General features: G+C 47.7%; 1 protein-coding gene across 2 annotated transcripts in view; it reads right to left on the reverse strand.

Moving 5' to 3' along the window:
• Window positions 1–15,509, reverse strand: part of LOC106603524 (autism susceptibility gene 2 protein homolog) — a 475,162-nt gene continuing 459,653 nt past the window's right edge. The window contains exons 6-18 of one of the 2 annotated variants that reach the window (XM_045717116.2): window positions 13,912–14,500; window positions 12,563–12,861; window positions 11,040–11,272; window positions 6,894–6,938; window positions 5,738–5,833; window positions 5,386–5,457; window positions 5,235–5,264; window positions 4,946–5,017; window positions 4,271–4,415; window positions 3,827–3,907; window positions 3,552–3,635; window positions 3,151–3,379; window positions 1–2,910 (exon numbers count right to left, since the gene is read on the reverse strand). In XM_045717116.2, the coding sequence (XP_045573072.2) occupies window positions 1,611–2,910; window positions 3,151–3,379; window positions 3,552–3,635; window positions 3,827–3,907; window positions 4,271–4,415; window positions 4,946–5,017; window positions 5,235–5,264; window positions 5,386–5,457; window positions 5,738–5,833; window positions 6,894–6,938; window positions 11,040–11,272; window positions 12,563–12,861; window positions 13,912–14,500 (3,275 nt within the window). In that variant the 3' untranslated portion in view covers window positions 1–1,610. Of the gene's footprint in view, window positions 2,911–3,150; window positions 3,380–3,551; window positions 3,636–3,826; window positions 3,908–4,270; window positions 4,416–4,945; window positions 5,018–5,234; window positions 5,265–5,385; window positions 5,458–5,737; window positions 5,834–6,893; window positions 6,939–11,039; window positions 11,273–12,562; window positions 12,865–13,911; window positions 14,501–15,509 lie in introns of both variants that reach the window. The other variant, XM_014197337.3, reaches the window with a different exon arrangement.

The raw sequence follows: 15,509 nt of genomic DNA on the forward strand, positions 1-15,509 counted from the left end.
TTTTTAGTTCACATTTTTTAATAACATGGCACAATTTACATAACACACATTTAAATGAGGAGCATGCTGAAGATTCAGTCGCATCGCTTGTTTTGTTTTGTTTTTTTCTCATCTAGAAAGACATATTTTTTTTACATACATGATAAACAGCAAAATTGTTTTTCTTGTTTACAATCTCTTTGCAATATGCATTGACTAACCACTACGGCTTCAGTGGACATTTTTAATGTGGGGTTAAAAAAACACTGCACAACATCTGGCTCTCACAGAGTTTTGAAGCGCACAACTAAACCTTCAGTGGACTACTAAAATAGATCTCTGCTCTTTAGAAACAAACTGTCCATAGTTTAGACTGGCTTTTTTGTCTTTTTATTTTTGTAGATACAACAGCTTAGATAGCACTTTAATACACTGTTAGATAAACATAACTTATTTCCAAACACATACTTTACACTCCTTTAGAAGGTAAAATGTGGGGTCTTTTTGTAAATGTGCTGTATTCTCTCCAAAACAAGAATGGTGGTAGGAGTTGAGTTGTTGGAGTAAGGGATCTCTCTCACTTTCTATCAATCTTTCTCTCTCTGTTAGGTCAGTGGTTCCCAACCAGACGTATTAGGACCCCTGGGGGTACTTGGCCTATCCAGGGGGTACTAGAAGACTCTTTAGACCATAGGCTTACTGGTAAAATGCACATGAGGGGGTACTTCAGGCAGAGCAAAATTCAGTTGGTGGTACAGTAAGGGAAAAAAGTTGGGAACCACTGTGACTTCAGGCATTGGAATTCCTCTGCAAAATGAATAGCTCTATAATAGGAATTTTAAGGATTGTTACCACACTTTTGTATCATATTTAAGAAAATTGTTTAACGTTTGCACAACCGTATACCGTACTAGGATATTGTGTTTTTCTATGAGTACTGTGGATTTCATTTCAGTGATACATACATTATAATGGGTTTGTGAGATGTAGGTTGTGGAGAGAATACAGTGTTGTCAGACTCAGTTGGGATGGTGACCAGGCTGGCTTTCAGAGTAGAAGCCAAGACATTTGTTGCATAGTTGAATGTGGGGCATGGTGGTACAATGTTAACCTTTTCAGCTGCGTCAAGCTAAAACCAATCAGCAAAAAGCACATTCTGAACTTCCTCCTCATTAATAATAGTCCTCTATTTACATTTGTTCAAAGTAAAGCTTTCAAAACACCCTTTTGCATATTTGTACCTTGATTTGTTCCTTAAGGAGTGAGCATGTCGACTGTACACATATCTACACACTTTGCTGCCTGTCAATGCATTGAAGTACCTGAACATTCCAAATGTCTTTGAGGGTGCTGTTTCCATTGCCCTACACACCTTCAGGGTAGTCCAGGACACGTTCTGTACAAGAGAATGAATACACACAAAAAGCAGGAGCAAACTGGAGCAAACCCCCCCCCCCCCGACTTTTTAAAAATGTTACAAAAACATAATCTGTGGGTGTTCTCCCCCACATATTATTTACAGCTATGGTACAGTCTGCTGTTTCCAAAGCTAAGTGCTTGGTGTGAGGCACAGGGCAGAGTATGCCTGTAGTCTGCCTCCAATCCAGGGTGAGGATTGCGCCCCACTCTGCTCACCGTGCCTCTATGTCTTTGTGGTTGTGTGCTGATGGTCTGTCTCTGATGTCTGTGGTGAGGGGCGTAGTCCGTCTGGGGGAGCCCGGCCTGGCACCCAGCGTGGGGATGAGGGGGGGCGGGGCACTCAGGGAGGCTGTGGGCGGTGTTTTGTTCAGGATACCATTCTGGTGGGCGGCGTGAGCTGCAGCGGCGGCCGAAGGGCTGACCCTGGGGTAGTGCATGCTGGGTAATCCGGGGACCATGAGGGCAGCGTGGTGGTGTGGCAGGTGGCCGTCCAGGGCCGGGTGGTGCATGGCGGCATGCAGGCGGCCATGCTCGTAGTCTTCTCTGAGCATGTGCAACCGCTCACGCTCCTCCAAGTGTGCCCGGGCCTCCTGCTCCCGGCGCTGCTCCAGGGCTAGAGGGTGGTGGTGGTCGCGGTTAAAGTCATGAGCTTCTCGGTCCCTGTAGGAGCGTTCTGCCTCGTAAAGGCGCTGCCCGGCCAGCCGATGCAGGGGGTCGTTCCTCAGCAGCAGGTCCCTGGCCAGAGGGTCCCGTCTGTGGATGTCTAGGCCCCTGTAGGGGTCCCTCATGGGGTCCCAGTGGAAGGCTGGGTAGGGGAACCTCTCTGCCCCCGGAATGGGGCTGATGCCCAAGAAGGGGGCCACCATTCGAGTCCTCTCCAGGCCGCTGATGCTGTTCATTGGGTGGACGCCCGCCATGCCCATGGGCATCGCCATGGAGGAAGGGGGGTGGTGGTGGGTATGGAGGCTGGGCGTGGGGGGCACCTGGGGCAGGTGTGGGTGGAGGTGAGGGTGAGAGGGGGGTCTGTCCCTGTCTGTAGGGCTATCCTGCTCCTCTTTCCTCTCCTCCTTTACCTTCACCTCGTTGTTGTTCTTCTTGTGGTGCTCGTAGAGAGAGGGCAGCTCTCCCTTCTTCTCCATCAGGGCCTCTCTCTCCCCCCTCCCCAGCCCCCCGTTGGGCCGGTCCAGGCTGGTCTGGCGGATGTAGGGTGAGGTCGTTCCTCTGCCGTTGGCCTTGTCCTCAGTCACCCGCCCGTCGTGGATGATTGGTGTTGTATCCTTGTCGCCGTGGTGATTCTCTTTGAGTTTGTGCTCGTCTGTGCCGTTGAGCTTCCAGGAGTCGGGGTGCTCCCTGTCCCTGTCTCGATCTTTGGGCTTGTCCTTGTCCCTGGGGGGTTCGCTGGGGGGCAGGTGGTTCTTTTGGGGCTCTGGGGGACGGCTGTGACCCAGCAGGCTGATGGGGTTAATGGGCACTGGGGACGGATGGCTCTGGTGACGCTTCTCCATGGCTTCCCTGGATGGACACAAAACAATGGGTTTTAAAGATGAAGTAAATGTAACATTTGTACCACTATCTCAGTGTTTGTCAGTGGTTTAATTTTAGGGTACATTCAGAGTTGGCACAAGTCCCCTAAAACATCGACATCTATTAAAAAACTCTCAAATAAAATAGTCTCAGCCATGACAAAGCTTTACAACTTCTGACAATCTGCTGGTGTGACTGCTACAGGTAAAATCCCTCCATTACACCCACCTCTCCTTGTCGTCTTTGTTGATGGAGGACGTGTCTCGCTTGTCTGAGTCTCTGTCTCTCTCGTGGGAGCTGACCGAGGCGCTCCTCTCCGAGTCGGCAGGTTTGAGCCAGGGCGGAGGGGTGGGGAAGGAGGGTGGCGTGCGGTGCAGCCGGTTCCACGGCTCGTGGTTGTTGTTGAAGTGCTGCTGTGCATTGGGGTTGTCTTTATGGCCAAACACAGAGTTAGGCGCTGTTAGAGATTCAACATACGGAAAGAAGAAAATACCAAAACGCAAGTTAAAAGGCATATCTCTTTGGTGTGGCGGTCGGTCAATTCTAAAGTTAGAATTTGACGAAAACATCATGCAACATTAATTTTCATACACACAAATACATGATGTTGTCATGGAAATGAAACTCACTTAGTGCTGGGTTTCCAAGCCCACCGAAGGCTGCTGTGCTAAGAGATGAGAGACCTCCAAACGAGGGAGGCCTACTGAATGGCTCTGAGAGAGAGAGAGAGAGAGAGAGAGAGAGCACACAGTCAGCACATTATCTATATTGCGCCTGTACTGGGTCAACCAGCTTCTGACACAGACATACTGTACTTGTTAGCGCTCCATACAGCCTCAGTGAGACAAGGATCAATTGATATACATTTGACGTGACTAGGTGCGCTGTGTGTGCTGTGTCTTACCTAAGTGAGGTGCAGGGGTGAGGAAGTTGCCAGGGTGGTGGGGCGGGTGGCCGAACGGTCCGGCTGACGGGTGTGTAGAACCTGACATGGAAAAGAGAGAGAGTTTATGTAAGACATCTTCCATAAGGATTTTAAACTGAGAAACAGTATTCTTTCCTTTTAAGAGGCAAGTGCATTGATCTTAGCATGTAATCTATAACCCATGTGGAGACCTGTGCGCTGCCTCGACACTGTTAAAAATAGACCTCTCTATGGGTCCAGAAGGATTGATCTACCTCTGTGGGGAGAGGAGGTCCTGGAGGTAGTGTGTCAATCATAGAAATACAATGACCAATGAGTGTTCTAGTCAAATTGCCCTGGTCTGAAGGGCTTTTCCCTTCTAATAATCAAATTTCTATGGTGTCAATCATCTTCTACCAAGGGCACTAACCAACCTACACTCACCTGCTGCTGAGAAGAGCGTAGCGGGACGCGCTAAGTCGTGGTGGTGGTGGTGCATTGCGCCAAAGAGGCTGGGGCCAGGGGGTCGACTGAGGAACTCCGGCTTGAGCCCGAAGTCCAGCTTGTGCGGGTCGACCTGCATCTGCTGCTGGAAGACGCCAGACAGGAAGAAACAGCACATGAAAAACCCACCACCAACACTGCAGGATCAGCAAGGCTACAAACTGTAAAAAAGGTTTTGTTGGTTATGAAGGTACCCAGTAATGTAGAGGCAATAAAAAATAGGTGAGTAAACGCTGAGCGGTGATTAAAGTAACGCTCCCAATGTTTTTAATGCATTTCATTGCAAAAGGGTTGTAAACACTTACCCTCCACTACATCAGTGAAAGTAACACAAGATGGCAGATTCTCTATGGGACTCTCTCTCTCTCTCTCCCTCTCCCTCCCTCTCTCTCTCTCCCTCTCCCTCCCTCTCTCTCTCTCCCTCCCTCTCTCTCTCTCTCTCCCTCTCCCTCTCCCTCTCTCCAGGAGAGGAGCTGGATTACACTACTACCTAAACTAGACTGGGTCTTAGATGATAAAACATTGGGGTTTAGAGAACCACACTATAATGAAGCACAACAGACAGTGTTTCTCTATAGTCTGTGAGTGGAAGGAAGTGCAAAGGGGAGGTCTCACCTTGACTTTCTGCTGGTGGTGGTAGATCTGCCAGGCCATGTGGACATGCATGGCACACCACTTCCCTGGTTTCTGCACAAAACACAAAGCCAGCTGATACGGTTAACCTCAAATGTATGATTCTCAAGGACTGTATACACATTAGGGGCATTTTTATTTGTCCAGGACAAGGTTTAATCTTTGTCCAGTTTGTTCACTAACTTGGGTGTGCAAACAACATTTTACTGCAATAAAAATATTAGGGGAAGAAAGTTAGGGGAGAGACAACTACAGCTATTAACATTCTTACCCTGAGAATGGGCCGAAACGGATCCGTTAGCTAGAGGAGAGAGAGAGAGATGGCTCAGTTACTTTAATGTCTGTCATTCAGGCGTTCCTAATTAGCAACTATGCATGGCTTCCTTATTGAGTGTGTGAGTGTGTCCAGCTAGGGTGCTTACCCTGGGGTCCTTCTGTAAGAGTGTGTGTGGGACTGCTCCAGGTCTTGAGGCCACATCCAGTGGGTTAGAAGTCTGCAGAACACAGAGAGAGCTCATTGTGAGAGGAGGTATGGGGAGCGTCGTCTCTGTCTTCAGTGTGTACATGCACATGTTTTTCAAGTTCACTCCCTATTCTGATAACGTACTGTATGTTTAGCTGTGTGTTGGTCTTCAGAGAGCACACTACACTGAAGGTGTGTTTGTCAGGTTCACCAACTGTGTGTGTGTGTGTGTGTGTGTGTGTGTGTGTGTGTGTGTGTGTGTGTGTGTGTGTGTGTGTGTGTGTGTGTGTGGTGTTGGGCTGTGGCCCTACCTTGGGCTGGAAGGCCCCCTGCAGCGAGCCAAAGGGCCCGGTCGGAGGGATCACCGGTGGAATGCCGGACACGCCCGGGGGGTAGGAGTGGAACAGCTGAGAAAAGAAGAGAAGGAACAGAGAGAGGAGTGATGATGGGTGGAGTGTTGTGTTGTTCAGACAGAGAAGGACAGCAGCTGTATGAACAGTGAGATGAAGGAGAGAGGGGCCAGGATGACAGGACAGGGTACAGGGTACAGGGTGGGCGGGGTGGGCGGGGTGGAGGGAACAACACCAGCATCACTAGGGGTCCACATCCAGACCACCGTCAGTCAGGTAGCTACAACTGTCACTGACCTTAGTGCCTCAAAGTGTTCAGCAAAACTAAAATGGTCACTTGTTTATTCGACTGAAATCACCAGGTATTTACTAAGCACTAACATTGAAATTACACACTAATAACCTATGAATTATTTGTTAGCCGCTAAAATCCATTTACTGCTGTAGTCTTTGTGAGTGTTGACAGTTAAAAGGAACTCTCACCAGAAAGAATACTCCTATGTAATCACAACCACTGTCTCTCTGTTGACACATGAATTCATTCATTTTAAATAGGGGTTAGCCCGCCTAACTGTGCTGATAGCAGTGAGATGAATTAAGACCAAACTCTGAGGAACATGTAATTGCTACTCTGATTCACAACCTGGGAAACAGGTGAATGCCTCTGAATAGCAGAGCCGTAATTGAAGGCAGAGGTTAAGTGGTAGAGACAAAGCATACAGCGGCACACACACACTCACATACCACACACACACACACACACACACACACACACACTCACTCACATACCACACACATACAACACACACACTTGTTCTATTCACTTGAGTAGGAAGGGGGTTGAAATGCTTCAGCCAGGTTCCACAGTAGTGAATGAATGAGCAAGCAGACAGTTGTATTAGCAGACAGACATTTGTGATGGGTAAGACATAGATAGAGCATCTGCCCAGTCTTCCGCTGTGGACAGACAGGACGCTGTATTCTCTCAGAGCAGAAGCAGAGGGGGATGGCATGGGAGCTACAGTACAAATACACACACACAGCTACAACATGGACTAACATGGCTGGATGGGTGAAGAATGCACAAACTGCCCCACAAACACATAGAGAAACTCACGCTGTGTCTGTAGAAAGGGTCAACTTTTGTTGGGAACTTTTCAAACTGTAGAAGGAATGAAATAAACAGAACTAAGAACAAGGAGGATACAGAGAGGATACAGTGGCTTGCGAAAGTATTCACCCCCTTTGGCATTTTTCCTATTTTGTTGCCTTACAACCTGGAATTAAAATAGATTTTATGGGGGGTTTGTATCATTTGATTTACACAACATGCCTACCACTTTGAAGATGTAAAATATTTTTTACTGTGAAACAAACAAGAAATAAGACAAAAAAACAGAAAACTTGAGTGTGCATAACTATTCACCCCCCCCCCCCCCCAAAGTCAATACTTTGTAGAGCCACCTTTTGCAGCAATTACAGCTGCAAGTCTCTTGGGGTATGTCTCTATAAGCTTGGCACATCTAGCCACTGGGATTTTTACCCATTCTTCAAATTCTCCAGCTCCTTCAAGTTGGATGGCTTTGACTAGGCCATTCCAAGACATTTAAATGTTTCCCCTTAAACCACTTGAGTGTTGCTTTAGCAGTATGCTTAGGGTCATTGTCCTGCTGGAAGGTGAACCTCCGTCCCAGTCTCAAATCTCTGGAAGACTGAAACCGTTTTCACTCAGGAATTTCCCTGCATTTAGCGCCATCCATCATTCCTTCAGTTCTGACCAGTTTCCCAGTCCCTGCTGATGAAAAACATCCCCACAGCATGATGCTGCCACCACCATGCCTCACTGTGGGGATGGTGTTCTCGGGGTGATGGAAGGTGTTGGGTTTGTGTCAGACATAGCATTTTCCATGATAGTCTCATCTGAAAAGAGTACTTTCTTCCATATGTTTCGAGAGTCTCGCCTTTTGGCGAACACCAAATGTGTTTGCTTATTTTTTTAGTTTTCTTCCATAAAGCCCAGCTCTGTGGAGTGTACGGCTTAAAGTGGTCCTATGGACAGATACTCCAATCTCTGCTGTGGAGCTTTGCAGCTCCTTCAGGGTTATCTTTGATCTCTTTGTTGCCTCTCTGATTAATGCCTTCCTTGCCTGGTCTGTGAGTTTTGGTGGGCGGCCCTCTCTTGGCAGGTTTGTTGTGGTGCCATATTATATACATTTTTTAATAATGGATTTAATGGTGCTCCGTGGGATGTTCAAAGTTTCTGCTATTTTTTTATAACCCAACCCTGATCTGTACTTCTCCACAACTTTGTCCCTGACCTGTTTGGAGAGCTCCTTGGTCTTCATGGTGCCGCTTGCTTGGTGGTGCCCATTGATTAGTGGCGTTGCAGACTCTGGGGCCTTTCAGAACAGGTGTATATATACTGAGATCATGTGACAGATCATGTGATACTTAGATTGAACACAGGTGGACATTATTTAACTAATTATGTGACTTCTGAAGGCAATTGGTTGCACCAGATCTTATTTAGGGGCTTCACAGCAAGGGGGTGAATACATATGCGCACACCACTTTTCCATTTAAATTTTGTAGAATTTTTGGAAACAAGTAATTTTTGAAATTTCACTTCACCAATCTGGACTATTTTCTGTATGTCCATTACATGAAATCCAAATAACAATACATTTAAATTGCAGCTTGTAATGTGACATAATAGGAAAAACGCCAAGGGGGATGAATACTTTTGCAAAGCACTGTACGTGCTAACTAACATAGAGGGTTGAGTAACAGCATAATGTCCCCTTTTTAGGACATTTCAGGAGTCACACAATGTACATCTGAAAGAATATCGCAGCATCTCAACAGAAGCTTAATTATCGACATGACAGACTGGGCTATTTAGTGAATCAAGAAGACGGAGGACCAATTTGGCCACATCGTTATTCTCTGCCTTAAGAGTCCTTTCCCTGCTTTTCACCCTCCCATTTTGTGAGTGACTGAAGAGCTCATAAACTATCCAGCTCTCTGTATCTCTGTGTTTAATTTGGGTAGGTTAAAGTGGTTTAATGTGGACCCAGGGAGAACATTCCCCCAGTAAAGTTTAAACACTGCGGCTGTAAAAACACTTTTATGTCCTCATTAGCTGTCAGAGCGCTAGCCATTCCGCCTTTGAGGAAAATCTTCAGAGCAATGTAAAATACTCAGCGGTTACAGTAGGCCTATGTGAGTGTGTGTGTGTGCATTGTCTGGGGCCACGGTGTGTCTGTGTGTGTACATGTGTGCGTGTATGTGTTAGAGAGAGGGCTGGTGAGCAGGCCTGTTTCAGAGGGACAGCCACACAGTGCCCGTGGCCTCAAACTAACAGCATGTTACCGCTAGTTTAAAAATAGCTCCATTCCAGTTTGGGGTGCCCGAAATATGCCAGAGAAAACACCAAAAATTGTTTTGGGAGAAGAAAGGTATCACTGTGGTAAAAAATGCAGAAACAGATGGGTCATCATTGAGAGACACGCCACAGAAAACCCCTGTTTCCCTCCAGCAAGACTGGAACTGCCTTATAGTACTATACAATCACCAATACTGTTTTAACCTGTTATGGCTAGGGGGCAGTATTTTCATGGCCGGATAAAAAACGTACCCGATTTAATCTGATTATTACTCCTGCCCAGAAACTAGAATATGCATATAATTATTAGCTTTGCATAGAAAACACTCCAAAGTTTCTAAAACTGTTTGAATGGTGTCTGTGAGTATAACAGAACTCATTTGGCAGGCCAAAACCTGAGAAGATTCTGTACAGGAAGTACCCTGTCTGACCATTTCTTGGCCTTCTTGATTATCTCTATCCAATACAGGGGATCTCTGCTGTTACGTGACACTTCCTACGGCTCCCATGGGCTCTCAGAAGGCGGCAAAAAGCTGAATCATGGCTTTGCAGGGCCTGGTTGAAAAACATTAGCGCGTTTGGATAGTGGCCGGTAACAGTACTATGAGACTCAGGCTCTTGCACGAGGGGATCCCATGCTTTTATTTTCTCTCTCTTTGTATGTAAACACGCTTTCCCGGTCGGAATATTATCGCTTTTTTACGAGACAAATGGCATAAAAATTGATTTTAAACAGCGGTTGACATGCTTCGAAGTACGGTAATGGAATATTTAGAATTTTTTTGTCACGAAATGCGTCGTGCTCGTGACCCTTATTTACACTTCGGATAGTGTCTTGAACGCACGAACAAAACGCCGCTATTTGGATATAACTATGGATTATTTTGAACCAAACCAACATTTGTTATTGAAGTAGCAGTCCTGGGAGTGCATTCTGACGAAGAACACCAAAGGTAATCAAACTTTTCTAATAGTAAATCGGAGTTTGGTCAGGGCTAAACTTGGTGGGTGTCAAAATAGCTAGCCGTGATGGCTGGGCTATCTACTCAGAATATTGCAAAATGTGCTTTCACCGAAAAGCTATTTTAAAATCGGACATAGCGAGTGCATGGAGGAGTTCTGTATCTATAATTCTTAAAATAATTGTTATGTTTTTTGTGAACGTTTATCGTGAGTAATTTAGTAAATTCACCGGAAGTTTGCGGGGGTATGCTAGTTCTGAACGTCACATGCTAATGTAAAAAGCTGTTTTTTGATATAAATATGAACTTGATTGAACAAAACATGCATGTATTATATAACATAATGTCCTAGGCGTGTCATCTGATGAAGATCATCAAAGGTTAGTGCTGCATTTAGCTGTGGTTTTGTTTTTTGTGACATTATATGCTAGCTTGAAAAATGGGTGTCTGATTATTTCTGGCTGGGTACTCTGCTGACATAATCTAATGTTTTGCTTTCGCTGTAAAGCCTTTTTGAAATCGGACAGTGTGGTTAGATAAAGGAGAGTCTTGTCTTTAAAATGCTGTAAAATAGTCATATGTTTGAAAAATTGAAGTTTTTGTATTTTTGAGGAATTTGTAATTCGCGCCACGCCTATCATTGGATATTGGAGCAGGTGTTCCGCTAGCGGAACGTCTAGATGTAAGAGGCTAAAACCCTCATATTCAGAAACACTATCCATTCCACCCTATTGTTTCTGTATGTACACCAAATACCTTTTTGGAGATTTTTGCTGTAAATGCTTAATAAAATAAACCATAATTAAACATTATTATCATTATCCACACCCCTTACCCCCCCAGTCCACCTCCCCTTCCAGTCCAAAACCACCAACCCCCTCTGCCCTCCCAGGAGTAGTGTTCTACTTATCCTCACATTTCTGGCTGGGGTACGCACCATGGGGGGTGCAGGGGTTGGCATGATGGCGTGGGAGAAGGGGGTGAAGGTGTGCTGGTGGGTGTGCTGGTGCGTGTGTTGGTGCTGGTGCTGGTGCTGGTGTTGGTGGTGCTCGGTGCGCAGGTACGGGGGCGGGCCCAGGGAGGCCCCGCGGTCGGCGCTCTGCGAGGCGAGGAAACGGTTGTTGAGCTCCTGGCGCAGCAGGTCTTGTTCTGGAGGAGAGAGAAAGGAGAGGAAGAGAGGAGGAAAGACGAGACTCACAGTCAGGACCAGTGTCTGTTTGTCCACGCTGGATCAGTTTTGTCTAAGAATAGCAGAGTAAGACAAGACGTGATAGTCAAAGTGTCTGTGCTGGATCGGTTTAGTGTGAAAGTAACAACATCCATAAAGGTACAGTACTTCATGATCAGAGTAACAACATCCATAGAGGTACAGTACTTCATGATCAGAGTAACAACATCCATAGAGGTACAGTACTTCATGATCAGGGAACAACCCTTACAGAGGATGCATAGTGGTAGTCACATATCACATTAAAACCAAGATAGAGAACCAAAGTTCAGGTATTCTCTTTACTATGGGAGTGACACAGGGCATCCCTGAATGGTGCCTGCTGCTCAAAGAGTCAGCAACTTTATTGCAATTACATGAATACCTCAAAACCCATTTTAGAACAGAGCTGTTGGTCAACTAACTGGCAAACAACGGCTTGAGGAAAAATAGAGAAATGCATTTTATATTACGCTCTCCATCCAAATTGAGCAAATTGGCCCGAGAATTGTTATTTTCTCCAGAGTAACCATATAATTTGTATTCCACTGTAATATAATGCACCATTTCATACATTTATTTCTAGCTCTTCTTGAGATAAGGGACATTTTATTTGTTTCTTCATAAAAGTTTCATTAGAATCTGAACAATATACAGCAGAGTTCATTATGCTGTTTTGACTGAATAGATTTCTGTGAGATGAACACATTTCCTTGTGAAAATCAGAATTGCTCATAGTGTTATTAAACCATGATAATACTCCCTTTCAGTGAGACCCTGACATTAAGCTAGATCACAAGTGGCACGACAGGAGAGGGCATTCATCACATGGGCTGATTGGGGGGAAAAGCGTGCGTTGTTTGAGTGATCAATCAATCAAACACAACAGAATCTTGACCGAGGGAAAGACATGACACCTGCCTGCACCTACTGAACCATTATAGACAAACACAGACGGCACATAGTGCAGCTATGTGTGGAATCCTTACCTGTCAGTCTCTGTCTCCTATAAATTAGCACAAAGGTAACATTCTGTCAGTCTCTGTCTCGCTCCCTGTCACAGTTCAATACGTCTAGGGCTCCACACGCACCTCTCTCACGCCATAGATGACCTGGCTTCTGCCATGAGAATTTACAGCTTTGCTCTTTGCTGTCTGTGTGTTGCGACAGCTGCTGTTGTGGTGCAGTTCTCCTGCCTGTCCACATGGGGGCAGCCTGGTATATGTGCCTACCTGAATAGGGCGTCCCAGCGGCGGGGTGTCCTCCGGGGACTGGCAGGGTGCTAGACGTCAGTGGCGGAGGTGGGGGCAAGGCCGGTGGAGGCGCAAACATATTGGGGTGGTGGGGGTGTGGCGAGGACTGCAGGGCGGGGGGGAAACCGTGGGGAGCGATCTGATTAGCTGGGTGGGGCAGGGGGAAGGCTGTGGCTGCAGAGGCAGAGCCGGAAGGTGGGAGGTGGGGTAGGTGTGGGGACGGACCGTGGGCCGTGGGGCCGTGGGGCTTGGTACCGCTCGGGGTACTACTCCGACTGCTGCTAGAGAGATAGAAGGACGGACAAGGCGACAGAGAGAAAAAGGGAGTTTTTTATTTGTTTACATTCCCACCTAAATCAGCTTCCCCTTGCTCTGACAGAAAGGTTTTACATCGCATTTCCCTCAAGAGACTTTTCTCTGAATCTCAGGATGTATCAAAACTTTACCTTCAAAACACCCTCAGATGCCAATGACCATCACTGGCATACATTATAGAACAGCATCTGTGTTCAAACACTTCTGTAGTTAAGCAGCTCCAGAGGTACATGCAGAAAAAAGGAAGGCAGCGAGCCTTGTGTTGTGTGTGTGGATTTTGTCTCTCTGAGACTCAGAGTCATGTAGCAGTAACTTAACAAGCTGAGCCCCAAAGCTCATTTGCAGCTGCCGCCTGTCTCTGTAACCACCCCATGATTATTCACAGAGTCTGCCAGACCCGTTGGCACACTGACTGAAACTGACTGACACACTGACTGACACACTGGCACGCTGGCAGAGGGAGTCAGACACAGAGCCAGCTCCTCCCTCAGAGGGTGAGCCTTCCCTGGGACTGGGGCTGACTGGGGCTCTGGGGGAGCTATCCTGGAGCTCTGAATTAATGCACAATATTCTAACTTTAACACACTAACAGCTCATTGGCTCAGTGCTCGACTATGGGTAAGGGAACAGCTAGCTGATTAATAGAGATGGGTAGAGAGCTGGAGGCTCCTCAGCAGCAGATGACCATGTGGGTGGTTAAACAATCCAAGGTACTTATCGCTCAGCTGGACTGGCGGTGGTTTTCCCACCCTGGTGAGAATCAGTGATGTTTTCTGGCTGGGGGAGTTTCACCTCAATGCAAATTCAAGGCTTGTTCTTGCCAATCATTTATATGCTGATATAAGATCAGAGTTTGAATACTTTCAGTTAAAGAGGGTCTGAAAGGGTCTTCTCTTTACATTACTCAATATCAAAACAGCACACAAACAAAAGATAACATCAATTTACTGGAGCATAAACAGACAAAAACAGGCCAACATATCTTGGTGTAAACAGACTGTGTTGGGACTCACCTGAGGCCGTTAAGGCTAAGGCTGCTGCTGTAGGCAGACAGGGGGCGAGGGTGGGCCCCACAGTGTGAGGGGAGGCGTTGAGGCCCGGCCTGGCTCTGGCTGGGGTGGTGGGACAGTAGGGCGGGGTGTGGGTGCAGACTGGGCGGAGGCCGGGGGTGGGACAGTGGCTCAGGCTGGCGCTGGGGCCGGGACAGGGGCTCAGGCTGGTGCTGGGGCCTGGGCTGGGGGGCCTGCGAAGGCTCTTGGCCCTGAGCGAGAGGCAGGGCTGCGGGGATCTGAGGCCTGAGAGAAGCCTCTGAGCGTGGGGGCTGGTGGACCGGGGCCTGTGCCAGACGGGGGCTGTGGAGAGAGGGATGGGCCTGGGAGGTGGGTAGGGACAGAGGCAGGGGCCGAGGGCGGCCAGCCGTGTAGGGCTGCGGGGGTAGGGGCTGCTTGGGGGCACTGGGAGCGGGGAGAGGCACGGGGACGTCCTTGCAGCTCTCCTGACTCTTCTCCTGGCTGCGCTCTAGGCCTGACACCTTGGGGAGGCCCAGGCCGCCACGCTCCTGGATGTCATTGGTGGACAGCGCATCGACGCTGAAATCTGGAACTGTGGACAGAGAGAGGGAAATAGACTGATCAGTACTTCAGTCACAGTTCATATTGAATCACAGGCTGCTCACTCCAACAAATAAGAACTGGTAAGTACCTCAAAACACTACACATAAAACCTGCTAATTTCTACAGAACAGTCCACTGATAAAGTCCATTGATGGTACCATATACAGTATGCAAGACCTAAACAGAGCCCATCTACAGTGTTTGTGCATGGCCGGTGGGTCCTACTCAGACAGACACTGCTGTAGCATCAGCAGTCAACTCTCTGCATGGTGTAGGAGCAAGAGCAGGAGCAGAGAGACTCATGGGGGATGACAGTGCATACACAACCAGTGATTAACCCTTCTCTCTGGGCCTCTGGGGGCACGCACGCACGCACGCACGCACGCACACACACACACACACACACACACACACACACACACACACACACACACACACACACACACACACACACACACACACACACAAATCTCTTCAGAGCTGTTGATTGGGCTGGTTCCCCAGAGCCGTGGCTGTGAGGCAGGCAAGCAGCCCTCTGGAGCACCATTATAGCAGGCTGAAGCCTCTGAGGAGGTTTCCTCTGTAGTATTACTGCTAGGCTGGTCCCTGTGGGCCCCCGCCTCATAGAGGAAGAATCAGGGGCCCCAGCCTCATAGAGGAAGACCCAGGGGCCCCAAGGACCAGCCTAGCAGTAATACTACAGAGAGCTAGCCTACAGAGAGAGAACAGACCACGCCTGAGCCCCAGCCTGCATCCCAGCCAGCCTGCCTCTCTCTCAGGCTCCATACAGAGCCCCTCCATTAGCAGTAGAATGTTTAACAGGGATTTAAGCACCCATGCGACACCATCATTAGGGGTCAGGCCAGATAATGCCTGACCGGCACCAGATATACCAGGGTGCCAAAATCTATTATCTGTGTTAACAACTATTGACCACTGCTGCTTCCTGGAGAGACGGGACAGGGCAAGACATCTGTCAGCTGGAGAACACAAGATAC

Source organism: Salmo salar, chromosome 04, assembly GCF_965601325.2.
Source record: "Salmo salar chromosome 04, fSalSal1, whole genome shotgun sequence".
Lineage (NCBI taxonomy): Eukaryota > Metazoa > Chordata > Actinopteri > Salmoniformes > Salmonidae > Salmo > Salmo salar.